Source organism: Artemia sp. Qi Xiang Cuo, chromosome 21 (assembly GCF_049724085.1).
Source record: "Artemia sp. Qi Xiang Cuo chromosome 21, ASM4972408v1, whole genome shotgun sequence".
NCBI lineage: Eukaryota > Metazoa > Arthropoda > Branchiopoda > Anostraca > Artemiidae > Artemia > Artemia sp. Qi Xiang Cuo.
This window is the reverse complement of record NC_142814.1, coordinates 43,500,879-43,516,794: the sequence shown is the minus strand read 5'-3', so window position 1 is coordinate 43,516,794 and position 15,916 is coordinate 43,500,879. Positions and strand designations below refer to the sequence as shown.

At 34.6% G+C, this 15,916-nt stretch overlaps 1 protein-coding gene across 1 annotated transcript in view; it reads left to right on the top strand.

The window, feature by feature from the left end:
* Nucleotides 1–15,916, top strand: part of LOC148939596 (uncharacterized) — a 172,336-nt gene that overhangs the window by 127,375 nt on the left and 29,045 nt on the right. The window contains exon 11 of the mRNA XM_089106921.1: nucleotides 1,964–2,073. Coding sequence (XP_088963047.1) covers nucleotides 1,964–2,073 — 110 coding nt within the window. The remainder of the gene's footprint in view (nucleotides 1–1,963; nucleotides 2,074–15,916) is intronic.

Below are 15,916 nucleotides of genomic sequence, written 5' to 3'. Positions count from 1 at the left end.
GCAAAGGTCCGGGGTATTTTGTCACTGTTGAAAAAGCTTAGAAAAAATGGAAGGCTAAAGTTTTTGAACCAAGATTAGAACATTGGAAGCTACGGTAATGATAGTTATCAACTACAACTCTCAGACTTTTGGACCCCCATTAGGGGTATTAGTTCCCATCTTGAGCAGCAAGAAAACCACTTTTTGGCATTGGAAATAAGGATGTTTCCTTGTTTTTGATACTTTTTTCTGTCACCACTAGTGGAGGACTGCAATATCATAGAATTGTTGAAAGGTTCATTTGAAAGGAGACTATTATATCTAGTGTCTTTTGTTGTTCACATAGATAATATTAAAAGAAAATTCAATTTGCAACAAAATCTACATTTTCATATATCTTTTGGCAAGATATGATATGCTACTTGTATCTCTTGAAAATTAGTTTTTTTTGGGATGTATGTATTTCATATTTGAGTTAATCAGTTGTCTGATTTCTTGTGGTTTGTCCTTTACTAGGTTCTATCTAAGATGAGGCTGAAATCTTCTTCCTGCGTGGGATATATGTCCTTATCTTATAAGATAGTGAAAGAAAACACAAATAAATCTGACGAGTTTCATAACAAAAAAAAAGACGCTTTGAAAGGCATAGGAAGATTTCTTCAAAGTTTTCCAGAGGGATTGTTTAATGACAGTTTTAAATACCTGTTTGACTGACCGTATGTCATATAACAAACTCTGCAAGAAATATGGTCTCATTCCATTTTCTAGGGCGAAAGATTGAGGTAGCTGGAACTCGTTTAACGGATGAAGAATGACAACAGGGGCGTAGCTTAAGCATTTTTATAGGGGGGCAAGAGGGGTTCAAATCTGGAGAGTCAAGAGGCAAGGACTATATAATAATCTTATCTCCAAATTAATAGGGCAAAGTTCCCCCTCCCTTGCCCCCTCCCTCTTCTCCAGCATAGCCACTGAATGACAGATCACCAAAAATTTCACTTTTTGGCCATCCTTCTAGGACCAACCGAATAAAAGGTCGAAGAGTTTTGGAAGGAAATTGGAACTTCGTGGGAGGGGTGAAGTGTGCAAAGATTAATAGATATGGGTGAATGAGGGATATGTACAGATGTGTTGGCCTCAGATGGTTGGGTGCTGCCACCTTCAGATCAAAATTGAAGAGAGAGAGAGAGAGAAGTTGTGCGGCAACAGTATTTTTACAACATTGAACGATGCGAGTCCTAATACCGGCCATCGAGAAAAATCCCTGAATTTTCTAGAAAATGTACTTACGTTTTTACCAATTCGGAAAAAAATGAAATCTCAAAATAAATAATACCAACAAGCAAAATTAATTATAACACAATTTTGCACATCAATTTGAAAACATTTTTATAATTTTTTGATACCAAGGAAACCACTGGTGTTGCAGTGAGCTGCTAGCAGTAATAGTAGTATTACCTTTCTAAACCCATGTACGTAGACTATATTCTTTCATGAGCCCATATTCTCCTATAGCCCATACTCTCCTTATTAATGGACCTCAAAGAAATAAAATACTGTATCTGCTTATCATAAACCATAAGCTTATCATTCCAAAAATTTAGCTAAGCTCGCGTCATTTTACTGCGTTTTTATAAGACAAATTTTAATTTGAACAAATTAAAATACTGATTGTTATTGTCATCGTCATTACCTGAAATTATTTTATTTACGTGTTTTGAAAAGTGAGTAAGGTTTTTGTACTTAATTTGCCATCTGATTTCTTTTGCGGAAATGAGGTGACCAACCTGAAAATTACTTTTGATCTTTAGAAAATACAAAGTTAGCGCAGGTATTTGGTGGAACGCAAATATCCAGACCTGACAACATTGGTGCATCCATGTTCCACAAAACCACGCTCCTCACATTCCATGAAATTAGATCAGGGACAAACTAGCTGAGTAGATCTTTCCAGCCATTCTTTCAAATTACTTTTTTCTCTCTCTAGGGGCTTTAAAAAGGTTGGTCCTTTTGTCGTTATGATCTACCGAATGATCATGGGGGATCTTCTTCGCTTCGTTACGATTTACGCAGTTTTTATTATGGGATTCTCTCAAGGTAAGATTTCAAGACTCTTTAAAGTTTTTGAAAATACAATACCCAGATACGAGTGCAAAAATCCATTTAGGGGACTCAAAATTTGTAGTGAAGAGGAATTCAATGGGAATGAAAAGTAAATTATCTGAAAAATTTAGGAATTTGTTGGCCAGTTCCAAGAAATTCAAGATTTCAGGGGATATGCAGTTGGTTTGCAAAGACAAGCCAAATTCAGAAGTTGACTTTATGCTTCTATTAAAAAAGGATGGACTGTGGTAATATTCAGAAAATGTCACAAATAAAATTGTAGCTTTTCAAAAAAAGTTCTACGGCGGAGATTATTTCTACGGCAGTTTTGATTGAAAAGTTTTGAGATTTTTTACGTATGAATGGATGAGGATGGTCGAGGAACCTAGACTTAAGAGGATGGTCGAGGAACCTAGAATAAAAAAATTTAAAGAAGAACTTAAATTTAAAAGGAATTAAAAATTCTTTGGAACTGTTTCCCACCCACTTTTTCCTGTAATCTACATATTCCTCACCTATTTTTTCTGAGTCTTTAATTTCCCTCCCCAAATATATTCCTTTCTGCATGCATGCAGAAAGGATATTTTGAAGCAAATCAGAGCTTTTTGTAGCTTACTAATTTTGAAAATATTGATAACCCTTATGTGATTATCTACTGGCGTTTGTTAAAAAAAAAAAAAAAAACTCCGCTGAACCCAAGCCATGCGTAGTGACGGTAGTGACGTGATCGGTAGTGGTTGGGTAGTAATTGGTAGTGACGTGTATGATTACTCTTGCTTTCTCCAAGGTTGTTCATAAAATATTTTTTCTGTAGTAATAATTATAAATATCGATAGCCAGAAAACATAGTACATGAATGTGAACGATGCATAAGTATCGTTCTATTTTGTAACTTTTATATATTACTTGAAGTACATCAAATGCAACGTTATGTTCTCGAAGTTGAAATTTTCAGTGAGATTTTGATAAATATGTCAACAGATAACTTGTCTTCATCTGGTCTAACTTCAGGAATCAAGAATGAACTTAATTGGTCTTAAATTAACCATTGCCTAGAACGTAAAAATGATATATTTTGGTACCAGCAAAGAGTCATCAGTTTAAAAATAAGTCGCCTTGCACAACCATTATTTCAAGTCTGTATAGCAAATATTTATGAGTAATCTGAAACGATTTATAAAACTGGGGATCCCCCTAGAAGTATAAAATATAATAGAAGGCCGACGTTTAACACAGGAATGCTTTGAACAAAAGAAACCTGCTGCAGCTGACCTTTCAGGAAGGTTCACAAGTATAGTTGAACTAAGACGGATTCGGAGTGGTAACGTATGTTAATAATAGATAAACTTAGCAAACATACAATGATGGTTAATGTTGATTTACTGGTAACCTCTAAGGGTTTTGGTATTGAAAATAGAAATTTCTATGGATTTTTTTACCAGTGTTTTGGGAATTTTGAAAATATGAAGCGCTACCTAGTTAAAGTATTTACTTGTTAGTTAACCATTTTTATATAGGGTCTGAATCACCTGGAAATTAGGAAGAAGTTCAAAAATAATGCAATAAATTTTATTTAGAACTTCAAAAATACCATAAAAATTTTTTAAAGTTATATTTTTTTCGTAAAATTGTCCGAAACATTACCATAATTGAAACATAATCCAATTGAAATCTAAAAAAATTAAGTTTTTCTGATGATTAATTTAAAGTGAATTTAAGAATATGAATTTTTGACTTTTTAAAGTGGTTAAATTGAAGAGGTGTTTAAGAATTAGAGGGCTAGTCAGGTTCGCTAAGTTCCTCACATTTTTATCTTACGAATGTCGAGTATTATAATTTTGCAAATGTGAACAAAATATCAGAACAATAGTACAATTAATATAAAATGTCCATAAAATTGATCTGCCGATAACATTAAGGAAGAAATTCTGAAAAAGTTGTATTTTATATGCATTGAACTGTTATAGTTGTTACAATTAGAGCAATGGTAAAGCAAATCCTTTTACATAACACTCAAATTAGACGTTAGGGGCTTTATTTTACTCAAGGTGGTTGGTTCACCAATTTACTTCCCAAGGAGATTATAATTGTTCCTGGGAAATGTTTTCCTAATTACTATACGCTCAAGTTTCTAAACGGAAAATTAATGAAGGAAAAATTGTTACTAAGACATTCGGGAAAACCAAATTTATTCTTTGTTTAAAAATGTAAAAACCGAACGTAAAATAATAGAATCAATTTCAGAATTTGTTCATAAGCATATGTTAATAAAAACTTAAGAAGCTGTGATATGAAAGAAAACTTAAAGTCTTAGCCTGCATTGGCTATAATACTTAATCTATGGCGGAAAACCAAGGTTAGGCTGAATTCAAGTATAACTGATTCCGCAATACAAGAAGCTTCAATACAGTTGTATAAAATTCAGTGGTTTTATTAGCTCTTGGGACAGGCTTAATTATGTTGGCAATCATACAAGAGAAATCAAGTTTCTTAATAATATAATACTTAAGTTTTTATAGTTCATAGGAAATATCTCCATTTCTTGGGACCATAGCTTTGCGTAAGATTTACACAATAAAAAAAAAAATAAAAATAAGTAATTAGCTCCTGGGCGAAAGGTAAAAACATTTTCAACAATGTGAGCACATACAAGTGTCTCAACAAAAAAAATCAGTTTTTTTTTATGGGCTAGTGGCAAGCGTGCAGATTTTGACAGTAATACATGCATATAAAAGGGTCATTATAAGATAATATTTAAGTTTTTATAGCTGATAGGACAGATGTAAAGATTTTGGGACCATGCCCTTGCGTAAGATTGCCACAATAAAAAAAGCTCTTGGGCTTTTTTTATTGTGGCAAGAATTGCCACATTAGCTCCTGGGAGTAAGGTAAAGACATTGTCAACCATGCGAGCACATTAAAGGGTCACGACAAGAAAATTCAGTGGTTTTTATGAATTCTAGGACATAAGTAAAGATTTAGGCAGCCATGCCTGCACATAAGAGGGCCATAAAATGAAAATTTGGTGGTTTTATTTGCTTTTGGAATAGTTTTGCAGATGTTGGCAACTATGCATTTACACAAGAGGGATATAATAAGAAAACTCAATAGATTTTATTAGCTCTTTTGACAAATGTACAGAAGTTAGCAACCACGTCTGCACATAATCGGGACTGTTCCTTTTGTTTTTCAATCATTCCGCCGTAGTTTTAATTGAGTTCACATATTAATTTACAACTTAAACGCTTTCAAGGGTTGATATCACTGTGACTAAAGATGAACAAAATATCTAATACTAGACCAGAAATGGTTAAGACCACACTGGTCTTCACATCTGACAAGAGCTACTTTTGTGTAATAGAAGTAGCTGATTGGTTGTACATTTGGCACTTCCGGTTTTTAATCAAGTGGCCAAAATGTATGTATTACAGTCTGCTTCCATGTTGGAATAGCTATTGTTTTTATTGGTTTAGTGTTTTCTTTTCATTCTCTTTTGAATGTCAATTGTCTTCAAGTTTTTTCCCTTTTTCACTTGCTTTAAATCCTTACCTTTTTTCAATGCTGAAGACTTCGTCTTGGGATGTAGATAAGATATTCGTTTTTCTTGTTATTTTTTCTTTGTATCGGCTGTAGACCCGTTGCTTTCAAGTTGTAGTTCTTTGTTCCAGACTAACGACAAGCATAAGCATTGATCCTTCCCCTTTACTGCACATACTGATTCTGCCTCGAGTTTCATTTTCTGTTATACAGTACCAATGAGATTACTGAATTTGTTTTTTCACTATGTGCTATGTGGAAAATAAATAAATAATGTTATTATTAAAAATGGATAAATAAAAATAAATAAATATTTTAGGTTATTTTTGTCTTAAGTTTACCCTGCTTATCATACCAATGGGAAAATACACTAGTTATCATAAAATTTAGTTACACCGAGCAAAAACTAAAGAAAAACTGTTTTTGGCCAGAATCTAGTTGATAGAATTAAGAATTGACTCTTTTCGTGTGCAGCAATAGTTGTTTGTCTACATGATTTCGTTTGGTACTTCTTGGGGTATTTTGTGTCCGTTTTGACTCCTAAAAAGTGCACTAGAACTTTAAATTTCAAGTTGAAATAGCTCATTTAGAAGTTTCAATGACAAGTCCTTCTTCATGAAGTACCATGGCCTGAAAAAAAAAGGAAAATTAATAAAACATTGTGCCTACATTGCTCCTTACTTCGGCATGCTATTACTTCGGCTTCGGCAATGGGGTATTTTCCTACCGTATTTTGTGTCCATAACTCCAATTGGCGGTTTTTAAAGCCTGTTCTGTCTACCCGTCTTAATTACTGTTAGAATAATACCTACAAGTGCGTGTATGTGATAGGTTCTACACCAGGTTTTACACCAGAGTCCATGGTGACACTAACTCATACAAGCTTTATTGGTACCCTTGTCAAATTAATTGTTAATAGCATTTAGCATATGCAACATATAGGATTTCTGCTACCGTGTTTCTTCATCATGGTTGAAGAACCAACCAGGGCCCATAGTTACCAACAACTGAAAAACGTTCCATTTTCTACAACTGTTTTTGTTTTACATTGGCCGTAGACACTTTGTTTTCAAGGGGCCTTTCTTTGATTCACACGATAGACAAGTATCAGCTTTGATCCTCACCCTTTACTTTGAAAAGTCCTTGCCACTTAAAGTAAGAATAAGCCTAAGCAGTGACCCTTACCTTTATCCTTGTTGTTCAAGCGAGGAGACTCTGAGTTTCGGGCCATGACGATTGCAATGGTGTACTTTTGTTTCGAATCGAAACTATTTTTTAGGGTTTTCAGGTTATTTTTTCGAAATTCCCATAAATTTGTTTCAATATAACTTTTTGCTATTAACACAAATTGAGATATTAGTAATATTATTCACCACATCTGAATCAGCTACAAATAGAGATTTTTCTCACTAGACTGTTTTTTTGTAATCCCATTTTTCAATTTTGGGTCATAAAGGGCCGTGGCCGTGGTTAATTTTTTACTAGGTTACAGAAGCCGCTGCAACCATATTCATGGTTGAATATGGTTGAATATGGTTGAATATGGTTCATGGTATAATATTCATATGCTGCTAACAATTAATTTGTCAAGGGTACAGATAAAGGTTGTATCAGTTACTATCACCATGGATGGACACTGATATAAAAAAATTGAATAAAAGAACCTTTCACATTTTTAGTGTTTATCTTATCATATTTTAATTGTAAAGGAATTAAACCTGTTTTATGAATATTTTTTCTTTGAAGAAAAATAAACTTATGTTTAAAATAATTAAGCATACACTTTGATCCGAAATAAAAAAAAATGAATGCAGCATTACAAGAAATAATCATGGGACAGCTCCCCACATGGGGAGGGGGCAGAGGGGGGCTCCACCTCCCTGGCTGAATGATGCTACTTTAAATTTTCATATTTTTGTTTTAAGGTTTCTATTATGCAGCATTGTAAGTGCCAATTAGACAAGGTAAGCCCCCCCCCCCCGCTAAAATTCAGCTTATGGGTACCCATGGGCACAGCTACACAATTATCAGCAACCATAACAACATAAAAGGATCACATCGTCCACTGGCTACGAACCTTTTTAGGATTACTGCCACCGTAGCTAAGGATAAGTATAAGGTCGTTCCCTTATCCTGTTCCCATACAACTGTTAACTTTTAAAATGTCAAGGATAATGGATTATCTTCGATTAGATGGCATCACCAACTACATTGCTATAAAAAGCTTTTTGAAAACTTAATAGTTTTCGGTGTATCTTCAAAGTACTGCATGAATATCATTGTTTAATATATAAAAATTACAAAATAAAGAAGTTAAAATAAATTATAAAATAAAGAAAGTACTTCAGATATTTCTGAGGGCTAGGCTGGGCTAATACTTTAAACTGGGCTACATGGATCAGCATTGTTCACCAGCACGTCTGCCTAAAGTGGCTCAATGTTGCGATGATCTCGTAACGACAGAAGTCACAATTCAATTGTGAAAGAGGAGATCGTGTGGCACTCTGCTGGGAGTTAGTCTTAGAAGATGTTTTACTGTAATGAGTTGTTAGTAGTAATAGTCGGAAATGCAAAGAAATAGAACCTTAAAGTGCCAAAGAAAGGGAAACTATAATCCAATTTTTTAAGTTGGGTAAATAACAACATACAGAGCCAGGGCTGTATCCAGGATTTTCTTCGGGGGGAGGGGGGTGCGCAAAAGGTTTTTATTTCCGGTTTTAAAAAAAAGTATAAAAAATGTGTTTATATTCATTTTTGTTTCGTTTTTACGAGTCGAACAAAAATTTCGGGGAGGGGGAGGGGCAAACACCCTAGCCTCACTTAGATATAACCCTGTACACAATCATATATATCTTAGAAATTTGGAAAAAATTGGGGATTCGGTTTTTAATTCAATAGATCTCCAAATGCAGTTATGCAGTTTAGTTTTTAATGAAATAGATATCCTAATGCAGTTAAGTAGTTTAGGTAGTAGCGGGTGCAAAAAAAGAAAACAATTTGGTCAAAAATCAGCAAAACAAAGCTACAGACTTATGCCACTATACAACCTAAGAAGCTGTAACCTTTCTTTGAAGGTGAAATCTCTTTCAGAATTAGGAGATTGCTGATCTTTGAATTTTTACGGATAGAACGTGTTGTCACATTTTAACTAATCAGTTTTATGGTTCAGTTCAATCAGTTCAATTTTATGGTTCAAACTTGCAATGTGAATTACCTTAAAATTTCTTAATTTTGAAACAACTAAAAGAAAAATCTTTCAATTTTTTATTTTAAATTTTATCTTTCAATAATTTTTAAATTTTAAAAACAACGAATGTTTTATTTTGCTTCTGGCAGCATTGTATTTATTTATTAATTTTCAAAAGTTGAAATAGAGGAATTTATTCTTATACATGAGAATAACCTCCTGTGTCTGGAACATAAGCATAAGCACATTGACACAGGATTGGCGGAAGGTGTTGCCAGGATTTGAAGATTGTGACTATTGTGGTAAATCATAATACGCCAGTATATTTATATACTTATGCACAATAGATCCGAAAGCTTCAGTGAGATAACTACGTAAGTGAAAAATTGTGAAACAAAGGAATATAGGAAAGAGATAAATAGGAGTGTTTTTTTTTCCTGGTATTTTTTTTCCGGCTATAGGTAGATTTATCATTGTTCTTGGTTTAGGTAGTTTTTGAAGGTTGTTGTACTTCTTCAAATCCATTTTTTCCTTTATTAGTTAGTGAAATTAATATTATAATTATAAAAAATAATAATGGTTAGTAGTCTTGGTTAATATGATGATTTTTTTACTTTTTTTCTTGTTGGTGTTACGACAAATAAAAGCTCACGCCTGGAAATAACATTTCTTTTCAGTAAACACGTTCTAAGACCACACCAGCTACAGATGACGTTTGATGAAAAATTTAAAATTATAATAATAACTGAGTAAACCAAGAGAATTAAATTGATTTTCAGTGAGTTAAATAAAGGAGGCATAGATACAAAAAATATGTTTTGGTCTGGATCTCCACCAAGCCAACCTCAATGCTCAAACACAAACAAAAAATTTTAATTGTTTTTCTTTTCTGTGTTTGAGCATTGAGGCCGGCTTAATGAAGGCCTTTGGCGAGATATCTGTTTTCACATTTTTCGCTTCCTTCTATCAACTGAGTTAAAAATATCGTTGGATCTCTTTGTTTTAATAAACAAAAATTATTTTTCGTCAAACGTATATAGCCGGTGTGATTTTGAACTTGTTTACGTGAGGCTAACAGGAAGCTAAATAGTTACCTGGAGAAATCTGAGGAAGGTAAACAGGAAGGGTGTGCGAAAGCACAGGAAGGTTGGCCCCCAGCCCCCCATTGCACTTCCTAGCTGAAGGGCCAAGAAACGGAGATTAGCACCGCTAGTGGGGACTGTAAAGTCCAATACCGTATTCTTTACTTTTTTTTATTTCAATTGTCAATTTAATTTTCTACGAGATTACAAAATGGTGTGCGTCAACTTTTTTTGTTAGGCTGTACTTTAAAAAGTTTTGTTTTGTGTTTGAGTACTGAGGAGGGCTTGGCCGAGGTCCACAAAATTTCTGTTTTTGTGTTTTTGCTTTCTTTTTCAATTGGCTAGAAGTCAGAAACTAACCTGGCTTAGGCCGGTCTGAACTCAGACTGGTTATCTTTGTTTTCTTGATTATTTTTATATTTTTCTTCCTTTTTCATCAAATGTCATTGTTTTCAGTAAGGCGCAAGTAACCTTCTGGTCTTTGTAAAGTATAAAAAGCGTAACCCCTACTCGTGTTTCCTGTATTTTCTGTTCGTTTGAAGTTTAACAAGATTATTTATTATAATTTCTGTTCGCTTTGGGTTTCACTTTGTTATTGACTGTGATTTATATTCGTTTTACACTTGAAATGCTTCTTTGACTCTATTTTCGCTCGTCTCAGGTTTAATGTAATTTTTTTTTTTTAATTTCTTTTTTCTTCCCAGAAAAAAACTTTTTTAAACTAATTCTGCTAGTTTTTTGTTGACATTTTTTTCATTGGTAAATAAAAGAACTTTGCAATGTTTTTCTTTTCAGTTTTTCATAAGGGTCTTCTGACCACTTTGTATAGAAGGATTTGTCTTATATACTTTGAAAGGGGCTCAATCGATTGGAAATTGAATGTTCCAGTGCCCTTTTTAAGAATCAAAAGTAACTGGAGGGCAACCAGCCGTTCCACCCCCATCATTTCCCCCAACCCATCAAGTCAAAATTTTGGGTACTGTTTTACAAAGCAGTAAGCTGGCGAAAATTATATTGAAAATCAGATAGTATAACACCCGGTACTTATACGAGACGCTGTATAAAGAGACGCTGTATAACAGGCATTACAAAGGGTTTCTCACTCCGGGAACTATATTCAAACTTTAGTTTTTGGGGGTTTAGGGGGACTAAAAGGTACCTAAGTTGGGTTGATTAGGTTAGGTTATGTATTTAATATATGCTATGCTTTACCCCCCCCCCCCTAATGTGCAAATATATAGCCCGAACTTGTTTCTGAACTATTATATTTTCATCCTATTTTGTTTTATTTCACTAGCGTTAGCGAAACTTCACTTTTCGCGCGCCTACCGCTTTGTAAAACAGTACCAAATTTTGATATAGCAATTTTATTCAGCATAGTTGAAAGTTCCAGTAATTATGTATTTGGGGATGACAATCCCCCCACAACCCTCAGGGAGAGTTATAAGTTATAAGCTATACTAGTTGTCTATTATTAACGTACATTAACGTATATAGTTGTCTATTATTAATGTATTATTCTTTTGGGAGGGGCGGTTGTATAAACTTTAGAAGGGGACTCATTGGATTGGAAATCAGATGTTCTAGGGCTCTTTTTGTGCGTCAAAAGTGATTCGGGGCAACTAACCCCTCCCCCAAGTCCTATTCTCCCCAAATACATCCAATAGCATTTTTGAAACGGTCATTTTCTTCAAACACAAGTCAAAAATCATATAATAAGGCCTTCGAGATTGACACAATCCCCAGAGCCCGGCGTTAAAGGTTGTAAGCAATGCCCCAGGGATGTGTGTGGTTTTATGGCAGGGGTGGTCGAATAAGCTTTAGAAAGGCTCATTTTATTAGAAACTGAACTTTTTATTCCCTTTTAAGGGTCATAAATGATAGGAGAGCGACTACCTCTCCCATATCCCCAGCACCCTCCTTTCCCCAATCGTTACTGATCAAAATTCTGACATAGCCATTTGGTTCAAAACAGTCCAAAGAATATATAACAATTCAGAAATAAATTCAGCAAAAATAAACTCCTATAATGGTTCAAACTCTAAACGACCAGAAATTTTAGAACTAACCAAAAGAGAGTATTTGCATCCTAATGCTACTACTTTTACTCATGCTATCACTGCTACTATTATTACTGGTACTACTACCACTAGTGCTACTAAAGCTATTATTACTGCTACGATTATTTCTACTGCTACTACTGTTACTGCTACTACTATTAATACTAGTGCTACTGCCACTAATGCTAAGTTCGCTAAGGGTAACAATTTCGGGAATATTGAAACTGTATTGAAGTAAATCACACACGCTATGTCGATACAGATTGTCAAGAGGACTTAACAGCAATCCTTCAGGAACAGTTTATGGTATTAAGTTGCAACTTTCTGCGTGTACTGAAGGCGGTGTTAAAAAAAAAACAAAGGTTCTGTGTGCATACTGCTATTAATGCTACTACTGTTACTGTAACTATTGCTACTAAGCAAGCAGAGAGTGTTAAGGTCAAGCTTTCAAGGAATTTTTAGGTGGATGTTGAACTAAATCAAAAAAAAGTATATTGTCAAAAGGGTGACGAAACAATATCTCAGCAACGGCTTACTTTATTAAGTTAGATCTTTCAGGGTAAGTTATGGCAGATTTTGAACTAGCCAGATGGCACTATGTGTATTCTATTAGTAAAAATACTAGGATTATTGTAACTAGTGACGCTAAGAGTATTAAGATGAAACTTTTGGGGAACGCTTAGGGAGACTTTCAACTAAGTGACAAGACTATGTTCACGCAGTTTTTCAAAAGGGCACATAAGCAATAGCCTAGATAGCGCTGCTATATCATCACTAATAATATAATTTAAACTTTAATGGAGCTAGTTCGATTGGAATTTAAAAATTATAGTGCCATTTTTAAGAGTCAAAAGTGATGGGAGGACAAGCAACCTCTCCTAAGCTCATTATTTTCCAAAGTCGTTCCAATCAAAATTGTGAGACAACCATATTGTTCAACATAGTCGAACGGTCCAGTAACTACATCTTTGGGGATATTAGGCGGATCACCCCCCCCCCCCCTCCCCGGAAGTAATGTATTTTGCCCATTATACTGTAAAGCAATCCCAGACACACTTTTTGGACAGCCTTGGTCTGCACATAGTTACTTTTGATCTGATTAACAAACTAAATTTATTTTACAAGTTTAATTTAGTTTCAATTAATATACCTAGCCATTTCTGAGATGTTTTGGATGTGTCCTTTTGACCTTTTAGATGCATATAGTGTCGTTTTGTTAAGCTTAATGTTACCTCGCCATTTCAGCATGCATACAAGTTCAGGGCATTCAGTTCAACTCATTTGAATCCTTGTAATTATAAAATGATATAACGCGTAACATTAATCCAAGTGGCTACCCAAAGAAAAATGTAAAAGCACTTTTAAACTGGGCGACCACATATATAACAAACACTTAACAAACATAACTCTTAACAAACGAACAAAACAAACTAAAAAAGAAAATAAATAATAATAATTAAAGAACCAACTTATGAACAATTTCTAATCATGAAAAAAGTAATACTAATAATAATGAAAAAAGAAAAGAAAAGAAAAAAAAATCATCTATTAACCAAGACCCAAAAGAATGTTTTTTCAGTTTTCTTTTAAATAAACCAAGGTTCCTCCGCCCGAATGCTCTCTGGAAGAGAATTCCAAACCTTTGGACCTAGATATCTAACAAAAAACCTGCTCTAGTTCCACTTCTGTATTCAGTGACTAGATTATAGCATTGCGGGTACTAAACTATAACTATGAAGTGATTTATTTTCTCTGTAAAAAACATGAAATAATTCAGGACTGATACAATTCCAACACTGATACGAGAATATTCCTGCTTGGTAGTCGCGAAGTTTCCCAACATTAAGCACTTTAAGTTTATTATAAGATGCCTCCGTGTCATTGATTTTTTCCAAGTATCCACCAATAAGTCGTATAGCTTTATTCTGAAGAATTTGTACTCGTTTAAAATTTGAACAAAAGTTTCTTTACCACAACACAAATCCATATGAAATATATGGGTGGACTAAAGCATTATATAAAAGTATTAAAATTGTGGTGGTAAATAACAAGAGCGGATCCAGGATTTGCCGTTCGCGGGGGGGGGGGGGGGGGGGGGGGCTGCCTGATTTTTTCCCATCTTTACAGGTATTTTCGTCTTTACAGGTGTTTTTTAGACTAATTTTTGACTCGGTCAAAAATTTCGGGGGGAAGGGGGGTTAAAACCGGGTAACCCCCCCCCCTGGATACGGCCTTGGTAAATAATTCTTAAAATGTCGAATTGCTCCAACTCCTTGTGCGACTTTCGTTGCAACAACATCACTATGTCGTTTCTATGAAATATTGTAATCCAGGTAGAAACCAAGGTATCGCGTTTCGTGCACTTTTTTCACTGGCACTTTTGCAAAAAAAAAATTCCATTAATGACCTGGGGCTCGCCTACTCTTGAATATAAAATAAAACTAGTTTTCGCAATATAAACAGAGAGTAAGCTTAAACTAGCATAAATATGAAAACTGTTTTAAATGAGGTTAGCCTTCAAAATCAAACTACGTAAACGCCGACTAGAAAATGTTAATGCAGTATCGTTAGCAAAAGAGGCGAGACAAGAACCTGGTAGGTAAAACTTCATCGTCGTAACATACGCCAAATACAGTAGAGGACGAAGCAAATTTAACTGAATCATCTTCAACAAGATTTCCTGAAAATTTCAAAGAAAACCCTTAGCTGTTCCTGGGATATTGCAAAAACACTCTTTTGATAATCTGGATAGATTTAGTGTCATTTCATTCATTTTTACGTCCCTCGTAATTTTCCCTGATAGTTTCATCATTTAGCATATTCTGTTACAAAGATCTTGCATTTATGTGTCCTTTTGATGGCTTGATTGCGTTTAAATTCTTTTGATTTCAAAAGTTGTATTAGCCCAACTGTCACAGTAAAATAAGCGGTAGTCACTGTCACAAGCAATTGCATTGGCAAGTAGTCATAGTCATAACCACAAGTAGTTACAGTCAAAAGTATTCAAAGTCACAAGCAGTAAAATTCCGTGTCACAGTTCTTTGCAGTCTGAAGTAGTTGCAATCACAAGCAACAGGAGTAAGAGTCACAGATTCGAGAAGCTTCAGATACGCTCTTTTGATTATTATGCCCCTTTTTACGTGACGCGCCTTTTGGAAACCTTGCTTACAAATCATGTGCTTTATTTAGTTCAACATTCCCCTCAACATTCGTTGAAAGTTTCACCTTATAAGCCTTAATATTAGAAGAATTAGCAGCAGTAGTAGTAGTAATAGCAATAATAGTAGTAGTAGCAGTAGTAATACCAGAAGTAGTAGTAGCACTGGTGCATATAGTGCCTTTATGTAAGTTCAATATCCCCCTCAACACGTCCTGAAATTTCCAACTTAATATCCCAAGCTGTTCCTGAGATACAGCTAATGCGCCCTTTTGACGACCAGCATGCACATAGTATGTTTTTTATTTAGTTCAATATTCCTCTCAACATTACCTAAAAATTCCATCCTTATAACCTTAGCCTAAGTAGTAGTGGTAGTAGTAGTAACAGTAGTAGTGGTAGTAGTAGTAGTAGTATTAATAATATACATATAGTACATTTTGGCTAATTTGACATTCCCCTAAACCTGTCCTGAAAGTTTGAACTTAATACCGTAAGCTTTTCCTGATATACTCCTCCAACTGCTGTGAACGTTTCACTCTTGTAATTTTAGCCTTAGCAGTAGTAACGGCTGTAATTATAGTAGCAATAGGAGTAGTAGTAATATCCGCAAAGTATTTTTTGTTAGCTCAAGATCCCATGAATTTTCAAATTAATGCTCTGAGCCTTTCCTGAGATACTGATGATGCGCCCTTTAGTCAACCTCTATCCCCAAAGTGTGTTTTGATTTATTTCAACTTCCCGATAAATATACCCTGAAAGTCTCGTTTTAGTGTCCCTAGTCCTAGTAGGAATAGCAGTAGTAACAGCAGTA